The sequence below is a fragment of the Lepisma saccharinum genome, chromosome 21, assembly GCF_977018435.1.
Source record: "Lepisma saccharinum chromosome 21, izLepSacc3.1, whole genome shotgun sequence".
Taxonomy (NCBI): Eukaryota; Metazoa; Arthropoda; class Insecta; order Zygentoma; family Lepismatidae; genus Lepisma; species Lepisma saccharinum.
The window spans coordinates 21,935,328-21,953,501 of record NC_139249.1 but is presented as its reverse complement, the minus strand read 5'-3'; the positions used below and the strand labels follow the sequence as shown (position 1 = coordinate 21,953,501).

At 36.3% G+C, this 18,174-nt stretch overlaps 1 protein-coding gene across 1 annotated transcript in view; it reads left to right on the top strand.

The window, feature by feature from the left end:
* Atf-2 (Activating transcription factor-2) overlaps positions 1-18,174 on the top strand; it is a 36,636-nt gene that overhangs the window by 10,065 nt on the left and 8,397 nt on the right. The window contains exons 3-9 of the mRNA XM_083143170.1: positions 1,942-2,035; positions 3,114-3,259; positions 4,911-5,269; positions 11,790-12,108; positions 12,455-12,526; positions 17,349-17,437; positions 17,734-17,924. Coding sequence (XP_082999296.1) covers positions 1,942-2,035; positions 3,114-3,259; positions 4,911-5,269; positions 11,790-12,108; positions 12,455-12,526; positions 17,349-17,437; positions 17,734-17,924 — 1,270 coding nt within the window. The remainder of the gene's footprint in view (positions 1-1,941; positions 2,036-3,113; positions 3,260-4,910; positions 5,270-11,789; positions 12,109-12,454; positions 12,527-17,348; positions 17,438-17,733; positions 17,925-18,174) is intronic.

Here is an 18,174-nt window from a genome sequence, read left to right as displayed (position 1 = left end):
TTATCGCAGCCCTGCGAAGATTTACATCTCGTAGAGGTAAATGTGCCAATCTGTACAGTGACAATGGCAAGAATTTCGTCGGGGCAAGAAACGAACTTAAAGAGCTACATAACTTATTTTCCTCACAGGAATTCACACAAAATATTCATGAGTACGCGAGTTCTGAATCCTTCCAGTGGCATTTCATTCCACCTAACTCACCACTTTTCGGAGGAATATGGGAGAGTGGAATACGCTGCATGAAGTATCATTTAGTTAGAGTAGTAGGAAAGTCAACGTTGAATTTTGAGGAATTTGCAACTTTGCTTACCCAAATAGAAGCATGCCTAAATTCAAGGCCTTTAACTGTTTTATCCGACGATCCAGAAGATTTAAGTGCTCTCACTCCTGGACATTTTCTCATTGGTTCAGCCCTTACTTCCTTTCCCGAGCCAGACCTCACTGACCTCCCAGGAAATCGACTGTCCAGATGGCAGAGACTCCAAAGCTTTCATCAAAACATTTGGCAGCGATGGTCCAAGGAGTATTTAAACAGTCTTCAGCAACGTTCCAAGTGGACTAGCGTACAAGAAAACTTCAAACCAGGTTTGATAGTTCTTATCAAAGACGACCACTTGCCTCCCCTATCATGGAAATTGGGAAGAGTTACCAGCGTCCAGCCAGGAAGAGACGGCTTAGTGCGAGTAGCCAAAGTGCATACAGCTTCAGGGATCTTCAAAAGATCGATTCACAGACTAGTTCCACTCTCTCAGTGCAATAAGGACGGAGATGAGTGAATTTAGTTGGTCAAACGTTGTTTGACCAAGAGGGGGGAATATGTCTCAAGTCATAATTGATATGTTTGATATTTTTAACAATAGATGTCAGGGGAATTCAGTTTTGTTTAATGTTTACTCTCGAACAGAGAGAGAGAGTGACGCTCAGTTAGTTCGCAAGACAATATGGCCGAGTGTGCGTGGTAGTTTCATTCCGTGCATCGCGTTGCATTGCAGCAAGTTTGTATATACATGTAATCTTTTGTTATAGTCAATATATCCTCGTTATTATCAGTGAGTGTCATTTGCAATCATCCGAGTCGAATCACCTTATGGAATTCAATATGGTCCTCCACTCCAGAGGTATAGGTTTGTGACAGCGACACGCAGTAAGTACTATCATTTTCTTTGGCGTGCATCGTACAAATTAGACAGACCCATCTCGGCCCAACAGCCAAGCACATTTTGGTTCATCAGTGGCCACACACAAAACATTCATTTTGGTCCAGTGACACGGACTCATTCAGTGATCGTAAACATAGTTTTGAAACGCTAATCATTGTAAATAATAGTTGTTTTCTTCATAAATCAATGGTGTTCACTGCATTCACGGAACCACTTTTTTCGACTTGTTTTGCAATTTCCAGACGTGACCGCCAAATTGTAACTGCAGATTTGTGATTACGAGGTCAAAATTAGTGAGTATGCCGAATTTGAAAGCAATTGAAGATACTTCCGGTATTCTGTATTTGCTCTGATGCTTTGAGCATTATGATTGTGTTTCTGCATGTTTTTTATTAAAATAAGGGGAATGTTAGGATCTCTAGTCATCGGGATGGTAGTAATAGATGGTTGTTTATTACTTAACGAGAGTTGTAAGTCTCCCCTGTTTCAGAATAAACCATTGTAACCTCTATCTTTCAAAGTTCACATCACATATGACTCATGATTAAAGATTCCAGTTTCAAGATCCAGGGTCAGCATGTGTATTTTGCGAGTGTCACTGTATCAGTTTCAACTAATTGTCGTGCATCATGGTTAGCCTAAAGAGAAATATGATGTAAAGTAAGAAGATTTTAAAATACATTGTTTTAATTCTAAATTATTTTTCAACACTCCACATTTTGCCTATGCAGTAATGTTCTTTAGTTTGTCAGGTATTTCACAACAGTAATTCTCTTTTCAGACATTCACAAATGAGGACCACTTGACTGTTCATAAGAAGAAACATGACATGATACTGAACCTTGAAAATGGTCAGAAGGCAAATATATTTGTCGGTAAGTTACTGTAGTTTTAATAGTGGTGATTATTATTATTATTTAACCAATAAAGTAATGAGGCTAAACTGAAACTCATTAAGTGGAGATCTGGGAGCCCTTGACCAACTATATCCCCCAAAATTATGTTGAATTCTTTTTTGATTGATAGATTTCAATGTTTTGTGGAATATAAAATGTGTTTCAGAGTGTGGAAACTAATAATTTTATATTTGATCCCAAAGTACTGTCAGAATTTTGCACTAAATTATAAGATATTTATCGATATATAGGATCGGTAAAATAATCAGTAATTTTACCGATATGCCTATATCAGCCGATACCGATAGAGTACTGATTAATCGGTCCCATCCCTACAAGAACTTAAGCAGCTTGTTTAGCATTGCACATAAATGTAAACATTATTAACACTGGATCATTCATTATATGCCTGTGAGGTCATGTCGTTGGAAGTTTTTTTATGGATGGCGTAAGAGAACATCATTTTTATGTGAGTGAGCAAACACAGGTGTGACCATGAGACTTGATATTTCACACTCCAGATTGTGTTGTTGTAATGCAATAGTTATGGTTTTAAATGCTTGGATGTGTTTGTGTGTTTGACTTTTGGAGCATACTGTGACTCAGCTAATGTTTGTAGATACATGATCCTTGAGGCATCATATTGGTAATTAGTAAAGTTTAATTTGATTCTGGATACATTTGAGGGGGGAGGGGACAATTCCAAGCTATAATTTGTAACTAGCGTTCGTAGTTATCGAGATATACATTTTTATTTAAAACCTTGGGCAGTTTTAAACTTCCCGCTGAAAACAGCCTAAGCATTTAAGGGTTAATAGAATGGGTGAAGGAGCTGTGTGAGTTTCACTTAGATTAGATCAACATACACCAGAACTTGCAGATGCTACACCACATTTAAGAATGGTGTCCCTGGAATTACATGTGAGTGCTGGAAATGCAATGATGGTGAGAATAAAATAAGCACTTAGGATGTAATTGTCTCCAAGAGTATGATGGTAATGTACTTCTTGTAACCATTTGCTGAAGAGCTGCACTAAATTTCTTTCCATATTTTCAGCTGACCAGACCCCAACTCCTACAAGATTCATTCGCAATTGCGAGGAGGTTGGGCTGTTTCAAGATCTGCAAAATGTGAATCCGTTTGAAGAACAGTTTCGGAAGGCTGTGGAGGCAGGAAAATCAGGCATTACACCTATCCATCAGGTAATACTTTTACTTGCCCCATTGATATATTTGATGTTATCACAAAATTATTTTGCACATACCAGAGTGTATAGAAGAGGGAAGTGTGCGCATTCTGCAACTTTCCCATTGCGGGTGGTGGACCAGTGAAATAATGGCGCTTCTGTCGCACTCTGCTGTAGCTTGCTGCCAGCATCAGTCGTATCAAAAGAACTGAATGAGAAACAAAGATGCCATCGTGTTTTGTGTCGGGTTGTAAATCAGTGGAAAGGTGAAAGTTAGGCATTTTTTTTTCGGTACCGGAAGACAAGATGCAGTTAATGAAATGGACTAAAGCTATTCCTCGAAAGGATAGAGATCTGTGTTCCACTAGCAAGGTTTGTGATCTGCATTTCGCCCATGAGTGGATAATAAAAGAAGATTTGTTCCAAGTGAACGGTGAACAACTGAAAATACCTAGATTACAGTGGAAACTGAAAGCTGAAGCCATTCCTCATATTTTCCCAAATGCTCCCAAATATTTGTCCACTCCTAGAAAAGCATGTAAAGCACCTGTGAACAGACAAACTGACTCAACTAAGAGAGAAAAGAATGCAGATCATGAGAAGTCAGCAGGAGCAAGTGGTAAGCAAAATGTTATGTTACCTTGCCCTTCAACTTCTGTGAAAAATTCTGCCTCAGCAAATTCAATTAAACAAATAGAATCTTTAAAACGTTAATCGCAAATTAAAGCGATATGAAATAAATCTTTCCTCAGCCAAATCTAGGATTTATTTATTAGAAAGGCAAGTGAAATCAATGGCGTGCCAATGCAAAGGATATAATAAATTCCTCAACAAAAAGCAGATGATGGTTATAGACTGTATGCTAAAAAAGTGCCAAGTGAAGTCCTCGAAAGGTATGAGGTATAGTGACGAGTGTGTTTCACTTGTACCTTTTGAATTTTATGGCTATGGCATTTTGTGTGTTTGGCAAGACCAGTAGTGGGTTGGGCCTTTTTTGCACACTGCCCACACACTCGTAGACACCAAAATCAAGGAAACGCATGCCAAAATGCATTTCCCGCACGAGCTGAACATTGATAGCGGACAGGTACACCACACTTGGATTCCCCTACAACAGTTAACACGTGGAAATAGCAACAGACGACACGGGTGCAGACGTACAGTTAACAACAGCGCACCTAGCAGTGGCCGGAGAACTACAAACAAAAGACGCACGCCAAGCAACAGTACAGCGAGTTTCGACGAGGATGGTGGCAGTGGCCACTGAAATCAATAGAATCAAAGAAGAAAAAACAATTTCGTGGATAAAGTGAGTACTAGTTTCTCCATATTTATTTACTCTCATATTTAGGAAAAAAAAGAGCCTTTATATTAATTCAGATCATGTTTCTCCTATTTCACCCTCATTGCGATTCATTTCATATGGCCATTGTTCATGTATTCACCTTGGTTCAGTGACTTTTCATCCAGTTCCTTTTTCTTGTGTTAATTTCATACACAAGTCCCCTATTCTATTGAGAGTTTTAAGGTTTTGAACTTCTTGCGAGTTCATGAAGGAATTGGATCAAAACATTGGGTGTCAAAAACCGAACCACTTACTTCTTACATTTTTATTATTGTGAATCATTGATTATGCAAACCTTCAAGAAATAATTTATTGTTATTAGGTGGATTCCCTAGGAGAGCAGACGGATGACACTTTACACACACCTCATATTTTCCCGCCCATCGATGCAGAAACGAGTATCACGTCGACCACAAACCATCCAACAACGCTAAGATCATCTAGTGAGGTTTCATCGGAATCTGGACGGGAGGGACTGGAATCGTTGTTCGGACATGACAGCTCACAGAAGCAGATACTTCAGGCCACTTCGACAACAACGGACAGCGATGGCGATGAGGTGGTCGTGAAAAATGAGGCTGACACTTCCTTGAGTGCTTGTGCAGTGAGGGGGTCCAGGATTCTGCCAAAGCCAACAATTGGTGATAAGCCAGCTGTTACTCTCAATATTAATAATGCCAAGTAAGTGAAATTTGTATCATATTGTGTACACGGACGTTTTGTCTCAAAATTGGTCTGGCTAGACGTCTGGAAATATCATTGATTCATTTTTTTTAAGAGTATCACTGCCTTAACACATTCGGGTCTGGCCTCATAATACAGCATTTTTACCTCTGGTCTGCGGTTTTTGGTTGTTTTTCAAAAAATCCTAGAAAAAATATTTTTAATTTGTTTTTATTTACCACATATTTCTTAAATCTACAAAACTTCCTTTTCAATGAACAAAAATTTGTTAAAATTTCTTTTCATTTTCAGATATTTTTGAATATTTTTTTCAGCAATGTTTTCTTGAAAAAAGTTCAAATGTTAATATAGAGATATTTTAAGTTCGTAATCTGGAAATTTCAATAATTAACTACATAAACTATCAATACATCTTTTGAATTTGCATAAGAATACTTCTTACGTGCACATAACAAAAAATAATTACAAATTACAGGTAATTAGCTTTTGTATGAAAAAGTGGCTGCAGGACAGGACCAGACGATGTATCAGTTAGTTCTCCATCATCTGTAAAAATTAAACAAATAAATAAATAAACTAAATAAATAAAATAAATTTTCATTTGACATACACTATACAAAATAATAAATGGAAAAACTAAAAATACATCAGTGCATGTAGGAGAATGAAGCAAGAGGCAAGATGAATAGACCCAAAAAAATTACCTCTTCTCACTTCATTCATAAAACACTAGAGTTTGCACTGTTTATATTGTCAACAATTAATTATTACGAATATAACCTACCTTCCAAATCTTCAAAATCGTTGCTAACTTCAAACTCTGAGGCGGAATCGTCATGCAGAATTTCTGCTATGCAGTCTGGATCTAACGACGCCATTCTAAACAATGCACAGTACATCAACGCGACAACAAACAGTCACAGGTGCGAGATAAAAATAGCACATGAGTCACCTAGCGGTCTGAATTTCAACAAAGGGGCTTGAATGAACACGCATATGAGACGAAGTACGAGCATAGCCCGTCGTTCAATCGGCAAAGCGATTGCATACTGCAGGATGGGCTATGCCCGTCGTGAGACCCCAATGTGTTAAGTAACTGAGGATACAGCAACTGGGATGGAGTGAAATTCATGTTTTAAAACCCCATTTACCACATCCATCATGAGTAATTGATAGAGGCATGCATATTTCGTTTTTGACGAAAATTGAAATGTGAAATAACATATTGAAATGTTAATTTTTCATGTTTATGAATGGTATGAGGTTCAATTTCCTACCTTGTTTTGTCACAAAATAATGCGAAGTGAACTGCAAAATATGAAATAGCGTTTGGAGTTTATTTACTGATGCGACACTTTCTGAAGTTTGAATTATGCTGTGAGTTATGCAATTCATGGGAAATTGATTAATTCTGTTGTAAATATTTGAGAAGCAAAAATGGACTTCTTTACACAGGGATAAACTTAATACTCTGGGAACTACATAGATGTGCTATTAGAAGGTATATGTTTATTTTGTGTAATAAGTGCAGTTTTTAAATCAAATTTAGGAATATTCACAATTTTAAAACCAAAATGTCATGTTTACACCACTTTTGAACAGATTTTTCACCGGTATAGTACCGAAATTTTATTTTATTTACCACTTTCAAACCCAAAATTGAAATTTTGTTTTTTATTTACTAAAAATATATGCCTCTAGTAATTGAATATTAGTGCTCAATTTAAACTTGATAGTTTGTATATAAAGTTTATTTCTACTTGCAAAATAAATTCTAAAGTTTGAGTAATTCAAAGTTAACATTGTGTGAAATTATCTATGTTACTATAATCTCCATTGCGTGACCTTTGGTTTGCATTGTTCCTTCTGTGGTATAACTTTTATACTGGGTGATCAAATAAGTTGTACACTAAGTGCAAAAACACATACAGAGGTTGAAATATAAGAGTTTTACAACAAGAGAATCAAAATTCTGGCAGATTGATGTGTTTTATTGCAATTAAATACTTTCGTATCATTAAATCTTTATAAATCTTAATATCTCTTTCAATTGTTACAATGCTCAAGCATCAGTAAAAATGATACCAGATGAACACTATAGCAATCTCACAACTATTTACAAAAAAACACTGTCAATTTTGCCCTTCATTTGATAACAATAACTGAAATTTCAAGAACCTAAAGAATGTTGATTTTGCAGAATAACTTTTCTATATGTCTGACATTCCAATGCTACAAACTTGCATCTTTTTCAAGAGATGTCGAAACAATATATACAAGCATAAACAATGTTGAGAATTTTCTAAGTGATTTAAGAGACTGTGCACAAAACGAAAGAGTGCATACAGGGGTCAAAATTACATTTCTGCTTGACACACACAGGAGATGTACTACGTAGAAATTTCAGTAAAAAATGCAGGATTCAGACCCAGGTCTTCAGTGTAGTACATCTCCCTGGATCGTTACCTCAGTTTAGAGCAGTGGCATTGAGACCATATGCCACTGGCAGGGTAGCCCCCAGCAACGTCACAAAATACCCCCACTTACCCAGGTCTAATTTCCAAAAATAGCCAACATTCAAAAATCCATTTTCCAACCGTATTTTGCTTGTCCCACTCGGTAACGCCAGGAGCAATGATTGGAGCGTTACAGAATAAAAAGTCCAAAAATAATTTCTCTACTAAATATGATAAATCTTATCCTTCAACATTGCAATGTACTTAGTTGATTTGTAATGTTCAAGTAACTCGGTGATTTTGTGAACACCCCGTATGAATTTACAAAATGTAGTGAGTAGTAAGCTGCCAGACCCTTCCCACTGTAGGCGACCTCGATATTCATTGTGAACCTTAGGCAAAACACTTCAAGAGTATTGTAACTAGATTTACCCCTTGGCAGTTATGCAAATAGAGCAACACCCAAATTTTATCCTAAAAACATCAATCTAAACAAAATAACCACATTATCAGCTAATGAACTTTGCGGAAACTGTTAACTCTCCAATTGAAATAAACTTTATTTGTTAATTTGGCCTTTCCCCCTTGAAGGTTATGCAATCAAATCTGATGGTCAATCTCGTTTTTTCTCAAAAGCAAGCGATATACCTAGTGTGCACATGAAAATACCTCCTGAAACAGAATTTTACAGTTAGTACACAAATAGAAAATAGCTATTACATCACACTATGGGTGATGTAATCTGTGCAATGGTTAATTATGAACATGAGTGTACAACCAATTTCTATGTTTATTTTATGTTACTTATATCCAACAATGAACAACTTCTTTACTCACGTAGAATGATCATTGTGAAAAGTTCAACATTTAACTTCAAAATGAATTTTGCAATACTTGAATTTTCCTGTATGCTTCCACATGATCTCTCACTGTGCTAATATGTCAAAGAAGGCTGCATGCATTCTGACCAGAATGTATAATCTATTGACACAATCAGTACCAGCAACATTAATAGTTACATAAAAATATTGACAGATTTTACTTTCAAAATCTAAAGAGGGTAACAATCATGTAATCTTTAATTGAGGTAATTTTACACAACCTTTGACAAGATATGTGTCGTTAGTGCTATTTGGGTCATTCCACGCCAGATCGACCAGGGCATCCAGGTCATGGTTACTTGATTTGGATGAAATTTGGTATGAATGTTCAATCATGTCTGGAAGGCTTGTATTCCAAATATTAGGTTCTTCCGAGAAAAAGTTCTGGAGTTATGGTCTGTGGAAGAATGTGGTGTGCATCAGAAAATGTAATCCAAATATGAGAAATGAGCCTCAGAGCTAACTTCAGGACTCAATAACTTTGGAACTATCAATCACAGCCTAGTGATATTTACACACCAAACAAACCTCTCACCAAGGAACACGTGTATTTCATCAAAATACCCTCAACTTGTTTACCTTAACAAATAAAATACCCCAAAATATGCCTAAAAAAGCCTCACTTGTCAAAAAAATGCATATTTTGTGTGCCTGCTATGTTGTAGTTCTATCTTGGAAGGTAGGTCCCGTCACACCTTTTTACCTGTGGTACTCTAATATTTAATTATCCATTCCTTTTCTGAAATGAAAGGGTGTCCTATGATAGTCAATTCACCCTGTTAATGTATGTCTAAAGAACTGTAAATAATCATGTACTTCCTTTCTAGTAATATTTTGCGAGGTTCAAGCCGAATTTGATGAGTTACAAAAAAATTGGTCATCTATTCCAATACATGTTTTTAAACCATAAACGCCGAGATGTGAAATATGTCACATTTGGTTTTTTCGACTTTTGGAGCATACTGCGATTCACGCAATGTTAAGATATACATGTCTTGAGTGCTACACAAAGAGCCTTAAGCATCCTATTAGTATTTAGTAAAGTTCAATTTGATTCTGAATATATTTGGGGGAGGGGAGGTGGGTGCAATTTTCCCCGAAAAAAAATTACTGCTTTTACATTAACAGTTATGTTTTTTCTCCAAAAGTATCAGAAGCAAGTCCCCAATTCTTGCCACGAGAATGAAACACATATCTGGCAATATGCAGGTTCCCTTTTAGACCATCACGTTCCGGCGTTGCCTACTTGGGGGCCTGATGAAATTTAAATTTCGTAAAAATATAGTTTTATTTAACTTTCGTCTTCTTCTTCTACTTGATAAATGAAAATTAAGTTTATTCGACAATGGGCATATTGTCTAATGTGTACTGAAGAAAACGAGATATAAGTTTTAGCTCTAGGATTCATAGTTTCCGAGATAACAATTTTTGGAATTTTGCATTTCCCGTTAAAGAGCATGGCTTTTATGTTAGAAAATATTATACGAAAGTGTGATCAGTAAGTGCACGCTACGAGAATGAAATACACATCAGGCAATACGTAGGAATGTTTTGAACCCTCACGTTATGGCGTTGCCTACGTGGAGGCCCGACAAAATTGAAATTTTGTAAAGAAAAAATAAGATGATTAACTTTCATCTTCTATTTGGTTAGTGCAAATTGGACTATACTGAAAGAAACAAGCTATAATTTGTAATTATAGCATTCGTAGTTACGGAGATATAAATCTTCATTTAAAACCTTGCGCAATTTTAAACTTCCCATTGAAAACACGCTGGATGTTTGAGGTTCTACCTTTACTGTGCACTAGGGCCTTGCAATAACACGTTCAAATTTTGACACACATTAGAGGAAGGTCTAATTATGTAGGGTATGCAACTTGGCTTGGATATCTCTTGTCCCTTTTGTGCTACACCATTTCAAAAATCTACCATTTTCCAGTGATTTTTCAATTTCTTGCATATTGAACCACATATAATATGGATTGGGTGATATATATGGAGACGACATAATGTGTGCATACTGAGCCCACATCAGGGTTACTAGAAAAATTAATGCCACCTTCCTGGTTGGATTACAGTTGTAACAGCAGGCACACAAAATATGCATTTTTTGACATGTAAGGCTTTTTAAGGCATCTTATTTGTTAACGTAAACAAGTTGAGGGTATTTTGATGCAATACACGTGTTCCTTGGTGAGAGATTTGTTTGGTGTGTAAATATCACTAGGCTGTGATCGATAGTTCCAAAGTTATTGAGTCCTGAAGTTAGCTCTGAGGCTCATATTTGGACCACATTTTCTGTTGCACATCACCTTCTTCCACAGGCTATAACTCCAGAACTATTTCTCAGAAGAACCCAATATTTGGAATACAAGCCTTCCAGACATCATTGAACCTTCATACCAAATTTCATCCAAATCAAAAAACCATGACCTGGAAACATTTCTGAAATTGGTCGATTTGACATGGAATGACCCATTTGTTTATTACAAGCATTCATTTTAATACAATTACAATGTTTATAATTATTCATTTTTCTGACACAATAAGTTTTCAAAAAGGTAAAAGGGGTGCTATTCAAACAGTTCGTAATCTACCAGTATTTTACTTGTGTAACCTCATTAGTTGATGCAAGCACCATAGACGTGCCATAGAATGCAAATAGTACTGTGACCAACGTTACATTTTATGTATGTTTATGCGATGAAACACTTTAGTAATTCCTTCTGTCACTTCAGTCAGCTGATGTACCGATTCTTTGAAGACTTTTATGGATGCTATATGGAGTTTCACTGCTTTTTCCAGCTTCGTAATTGTGTCTGGTAGGACCATAATGTGCTAGTAAATAATGTTCTTAAAAGAAAAATACTGTAAGTTGTATACAATTTTTTCAAAACATTCTAAAATTTCATTGAAAATTGAAAAAAGGCATTAAAGGCTTCTAAAAGAGTAGCAACAACATAAAAAATGTGTATCAAGAAAAATCTTAGCAATAAACACATCAGTGAAAAAGGGCATTTTGCCAAACTTTCAGACTCTGTTTATTACTAAACACTACTTGTTGGGTTCCTTCCTTATAGTTTAAATATAAAGCAGATTTTCCCAGATGTGCATGTCTTTCAGTCTTCTGCCTCTGCAGTGGTTTTAACGATTAACAATATTCTCACTTGTTTCTCAGTTCAGTTCAAAATGCCAAAGACATCAATTTGGTACCACAAACTATCACATTGGGTGCAGAACAGCTCATGAGCCCTAAGACTGGTGCTGGTGCCCAGCTGTTTCTACGCATGTCAGATGGGAAGGTTATGCATCTCTCTTCTTTTACCCTGGACGCTCTGGCCGACGCGGGAAGCATGATGTCTGTTCAGAACCCTCCAAGTGCTCAACCAACAGTCCAAGCTGTTGTGATGTCTAGTCAAGTACAGGAGCAGGATAGAAACGCAAATAAGACTGAAACGGTGTCAACCTCTGCAGGGAACATGACATTTGTTAAGTTGGTAAGTTTTCTTCTTGATATATCTAGGTTCTTAAAGGTTTGCATAACCACTTTTTATGGATGCAAAATAATATACAGTTATTAAAACTAAGTTAGTTAATCAAAACTAACTTTTTATACTGGGAAAAATTGAAATTATTAATCGAAATGCTAGTGGAAAAAATGGTGACTTATTCAAATTTTAAACATTGGACCATTTTTAGTGATAATTTTGTTGAAACCAAAAATAGATTCTGTAACTAAGAGATCGTGCGCACTGTAATTTCCACTAACTTTTCACAGTTATTGTTTATAGTTATATTGTACTTAATACATAACTAAATGACTATTTTATTTGCTTTATTTAGAAGCTGAAACAGTCTTTAACAAAGAATGCCTCAGTAGCAGCTGCAAAGAATACATCAGCACCTCCTGTGAAGGTACGTATGTTGAATTCTTCGACGAATGAAAATATTGTGTGAAATGTTTTCCTCTGTTTTGTTTGTGACTAAAAATTAGTGATTTTGATACCGAAAAGTATGCATGTGTTATTTTAAGTTCAGATATCCATCTTTTGGAGATTTGTCTTATTTTTAACATATTGCTTGTATATTACAACTGTCTTTTTATTAAAGCAATAGTGCTATTCACTCAAATATTGGATTGATATTGTTTTGGGTTAATCCTCTGAAACATGATAAGGACAGTCGGTGTATTACATTAAACATGGCACTCACAGATGAACAGTAATGCCATGTGTCAGCATTTGAGGGTTAATTATTTTGAAAATTCTTATGGCCTTCCCAATAACGTAGTGGTAACGTTGTCGCCTTGTATCAAGGGGTCCTGGGATATCCGGTGGAGGCACGAGGCACAGTGGATCAGATCCTGCTTTAAACTGTAGTCCAGTCCCTATCTCTGCATAAAGCAGACTTAATACAACAATTTAAACGAACAAAATGCCTATTACAGTAGATAGTGCACACATGTCCAATTGTGTCCAATAGTAATGATGTATTGTAGTATAATTAGATTGGGCATAAAAACTTGTAAGTTGTAGTAGATGTGTGTAGGCCAGAGGTTGGTTTGGTAGCACAGTGGTAAAGCATCGGTATGATATGCCAAAAACCCGTTTGATCAGTGGTTTCGTGAAACTTTTCTATCATTGGACCAGTGAATAGTGTGTTTATCGTTGCAAATTGACAAAATAATATTACCCTTGTTCTATAGCTGACTTTAATCCTTTAAACATGTGCATGTAGATTTTCCCCTTAGTGTCAATGGAACACAGTTAACATCAGGGTGATCAAGATGACAACAATGACAAAATCGCCATCACAAGTTGCGGCAACATATCTGTAGAATCGCAATGAAACAAAAGAGGCTTATTCCACTTAAACCATGTGCTAGTGTGATACCTGGCACGCTTGTGGGTGAATGGACACAATCTCTGCACTACACGCAGCATAGTAATAAGAAGAATATGGCTGTCACTGCCCACCGGGTCTAATGATGTTCATAAATTTGAGCAAGGATGTAAGATAAAAATTCAAAGTCGCAAGGGGCATTGTGACAGTCCTGACAGATATGCTAACTCACAAACTGCACAGCACGAATACATGTCCAGTAAGAAAGAAACAGCACTTGGATGTCCCTCGCTTGCGCTGGTATTATCTGGCAAGACTAATCTGTCAAATTTTGATATCACTCATTGAAAGTTTTTATCCATCCTGTTACTGTTTTGTGTAGTAATACACACTCCCCAGAAGTCTGCAATGACACCTGCCATTTTTATCTTACACTCCTGCTTCAATTTAGAATCATTATTAAGCCAGTGAATAATAACAGAAAATATCTTCCAGAACATTTTAAATCCATAATGTAATTTTGATCTCCCTTTCTACTATTATGTACATAATAAATATAATTGTTAAAGAGTGAAAGCTTTGGGTTGCTAAACACAGTGGAGGGAGAGGTGGGAGGTGGCTTTGGTTGGTGATTTACTGTTTACACAAGAGGATATTCTCCTCTTGGTTCACATAACAACAGGTCACTCATTGAATAGATATGATGTCTTGATTGGCATAGCAACAGCTTTACGACCTACAACTAAGAAAGCTATTTCTTGAACCTGGATTATACCGTGCATTATACACGAGATAAAATTTTAGTCACTTTTCTCCATCAAGAACCAGGGTGCGCATTATACATGTGTAAATACGGTAGTTCTCGAGAATAGAACATTAATTGTGCTGATTGAAATATCGACCATCAGTCGGCTAAAGGTTAATTGGTATCGGCCGATATAGCCATTTCGGTGCGTCAGTTTATTGGTAAAATTACCGATTATTTTACCAATTCAATACATCTATAAATATCTTATTATTTTGTGCAAAATTCTGCCATTTTGTTATAATTTAATATATAATATAATATAATGTTTGTTGCAATTTCTTTTTCACTTCAGTCACCTTGAAACACATATTTATTAAGGAGGTCAATGAACCATTCAGCTTCTTCAATGACCATTTGGATTTTTATATTGGATCGGTAGAATATCAATTATAATTGATAATTATAATTATATAATATGATTGATAATTATCAGTAGGGAGACAAATTTATAGTAAATAAAAACTGAGGAGAGCGGTAAATAAAACGTTAGATCAGCGGTATATACCAGCGGTGGGAAAAAAAAATTGGCACACACTTTTCATTATGAGAGGAAACAACATACAAAAGAGCTATAAATTGATAAACTACTTCATTTTTATATACTGTAGACATACACAAGTACTTAGCTGTCCAACCAAAAAGAAAACATCATCACAAAATTACTTCATTCCTAAATTGCATATCTCAATTGATTTATTCATTGTATGTATTTAAAGGATATCCTTGCTGTCCAACAAATAAAATAATCATTACTGCACATACACAAACACATGTTGAAAATCACATGATGATAAACAAAATTCATTCATGAAAGTAAAGTGCTCCCCTGTGCTTAGCACCACGCCATGAAGGCGTATAGGGGGTGTGGGGGTAACGCCCCACACTTTCTTGATCCGGTCGTGAGTGGGGATGATGTGATCAGCATCACGCCCCTGACCGCCTTTACCCCCCAGGGTTTCTACCAGGTACCCATGTTATTCGACGCTGGGTGGGCGCCGGGGCCGCTTCCATCGTTAGAAAAGTTCCCGGATTTGAACCGGCCGGGGATCGAACCCGGGACCTTTAGCATGGTAGTCAGACGCGTTACCGACTGAACCACCGCGGCCAACCAAAATTCATTCATGACTGAACACAAATGACACCATTGTTTTCCTTGATGTGTGGGAACAGACTAATCTTATCGCTGCTACAGCTAGCAAGTTCAATGAAACTGGAAGTTGAGTAGACATTTTGGGGAAGAAAAGAATGCAGCTTGACAGGGAACGAAGTTTTTGGACTGAGATTATGTGCATGGGAAATCCCAATTTGCAGTGTCTTCGTGATGTGACCGAAGATAAAACATTCTTCAGCTGCAAGTGGTAGGAAACTATAGGCAAACGTTTCGTTACAAATCGACAGTTTGCGCGCACAACCTCAATTGCCGGTTTTTGCGTGTTTTCTACTTAATTTGATGATATTTCACGGTTATTTCGCGAAAAAGCATTCATTTCGTGGAAAAGCACACATTTCGCATTACTTCGCGAATAAAAGTCGTGCATATTTCATCATTGGGGGTGTAGTTAGGTGCAGAACGTTAAAAATTGCATCTTTTTTTCACATTTCGCGATTTCGCGCATCGTGAAAATTCAATGTCCCTAATTATCAGTATCGGTTAATTTTATTGGTATCGGCCAAAATTTCATAACTGCCCATTTCAACTAAATATCAAACTAACATGCATAAGAGAAATAACCGTTTTATGTTTTACTGTTATTCTGCTTGTGTGTTGCCAATATTAAAATTCTAACCCACGTATTAAGAACATTTTCTATAATTATGTATTACTTGCACTAGAATTGTTATGAATATTTATAAAAAAAATTGTAGTGTTAATCACTAGTCGATTCATTTCAATTATTACATACAAACTCACATCTTCATAAATATTTGCTTCCCCCCCTACCAACAGTCAATTCAGTTTCTCTTCACATTATTACCTTTACATCTGAAGTTAATGTTCTAAAACTTGTTAAATGTGATTCTAAGTGTGCATGTTTAGCTAAAATATAGTTCATGTTCACTAATTGCCCTAATGATTTCATTTGGAAAACCAGGAAAAGTCAGGGATTGTTTTTACAAAATTGTAGGTACTCTGGGTGTTTTTATTGCTAACTCAGTATTTTATTCTTCTCGTGCACTTTGACAAATATAAACTGTCATTCAAGTTTTGCACTAAATACATGTAATTTTATATTTAATCCATTACCAGTATTTGTAAAATTTACTAGGGTTATTTTTTAAGTAAGGTCCATTTTGCAATAAAAACAAAGTAAGTAAATGTTTTTCAAGAAACCATTTATTTTCTGAATTTACATACACTTCTCTATTTTTCTACCTAATTTCCTTCCCGGTTTAAACATTTATCGTAACAAACTACGAGTTTTTGGATACCCTCCTCATAGAACTGCCACTGTGATGATAGCCAGTTACTCACGGAAGCTGAGTTAATTGTTGTTCCTTGCTGCAAAAAGTGCACCAACAAAACACCCTGCATGTTCCAAAACACAGTTGCCATGATGCTGTGCAAGGAATGCTGGGAGCTTGCACATGCACTCGTTCCCACGCTCACGACCAATTTCAAATGGTATTCACAAACAGACCTTGCACCTAGCGAATACCTCTTCCGCCATCTGAAGATCTTTTCCTGGGCGGCAAGTGTTTAGACACTGATGAAGAAGTGAAAACGACCGTGAGTAACTAGCTATCATCACAGGCGGCATAGTTCTATGAGGAGGGTATCCAAAAACTCGTAGTTTGTTACGATAAATGTTTCAACCAGCAAGGAAATTATGTAGAAAAATAGAGAAGTGTATGTAAATTCAGAAAAGAAATAGTTTCTTGAAAAACATTTTCTTACTTTGTTTTTATTCCAAAACCAACCTTACTCAAAAAATAACCCTCGTATATGCATACCTTTTCTATTAATGTTAAAGTATAGTCCTTCAGAGTCGTATTATTGTTGCTCAACAACAATATCTGCTTTGTTAATGGTATTTTTGGTAAGTAGAATATGTGTGTTTTCAATACTGACGAAGGTTTTTCTTGCAGAATGTAACATCTGCCCAACGGCGACGTCTGTCATCTTCTGATGAGGTAGAGGGTGAGGAGAAGAGGCAGAAATTTCTTGAAAGAAATAGGTAGGTGTACGCATGGTTGAGTTGTCTTTTCACTGAGTCAACATAAAAATCTATGTGGGAACATAATATGTTTCAGCCTCACAAATAATATATATCTCACAATTGACTTAATTCCCAAATTTTTTGTTGCTCAAAGAATTATTTTTATTTTATGGTTTTTGTAAAACTATTTATCATTTTTCACTAATTAGTAGTGTTCAGTATGTAATTTTAATTCACCGCACCAAACGTTTGTAGTTTTGTATTGCCATCGATAATTATTTTAACTATTGCTATAATTAATGTTTATCCTTCAGGGCTGCGGCCTATCGATGCAGAGAGAAAAGGAAAAAATGGATTTACAATCTGGAGAAGCGATCCAATGATCTTCAAGCTTCAAATACGATGCTGCAGAAAGAGGTTGGTTCACTGAGGTTGGAGCTAACGCAGCTGAAGACCCTTCTTCTAGCTCACAAGGACTGTTCTGTCACTCGGGCTATGCAAGAAGGTAAGTGTAATAATTATATAACATTAGCTCATACCATTTTCCAAAGCTTTCACAATGAAGTGTATATGATTTCTTCCCATAACCACAATTAGGTAGTGAAATTTATTCTCAGGTATCTTAGGATGCTTCAGAACAAGCAAAGGCAACATCTCACAGTTTAACAATAATCCTTTTGGACAGTTATTTTTTTAAGGCTGAAAAAGATTTTAGAAAGTGTTGCATTTACAGTGACATGATTCTCAGGAATTAT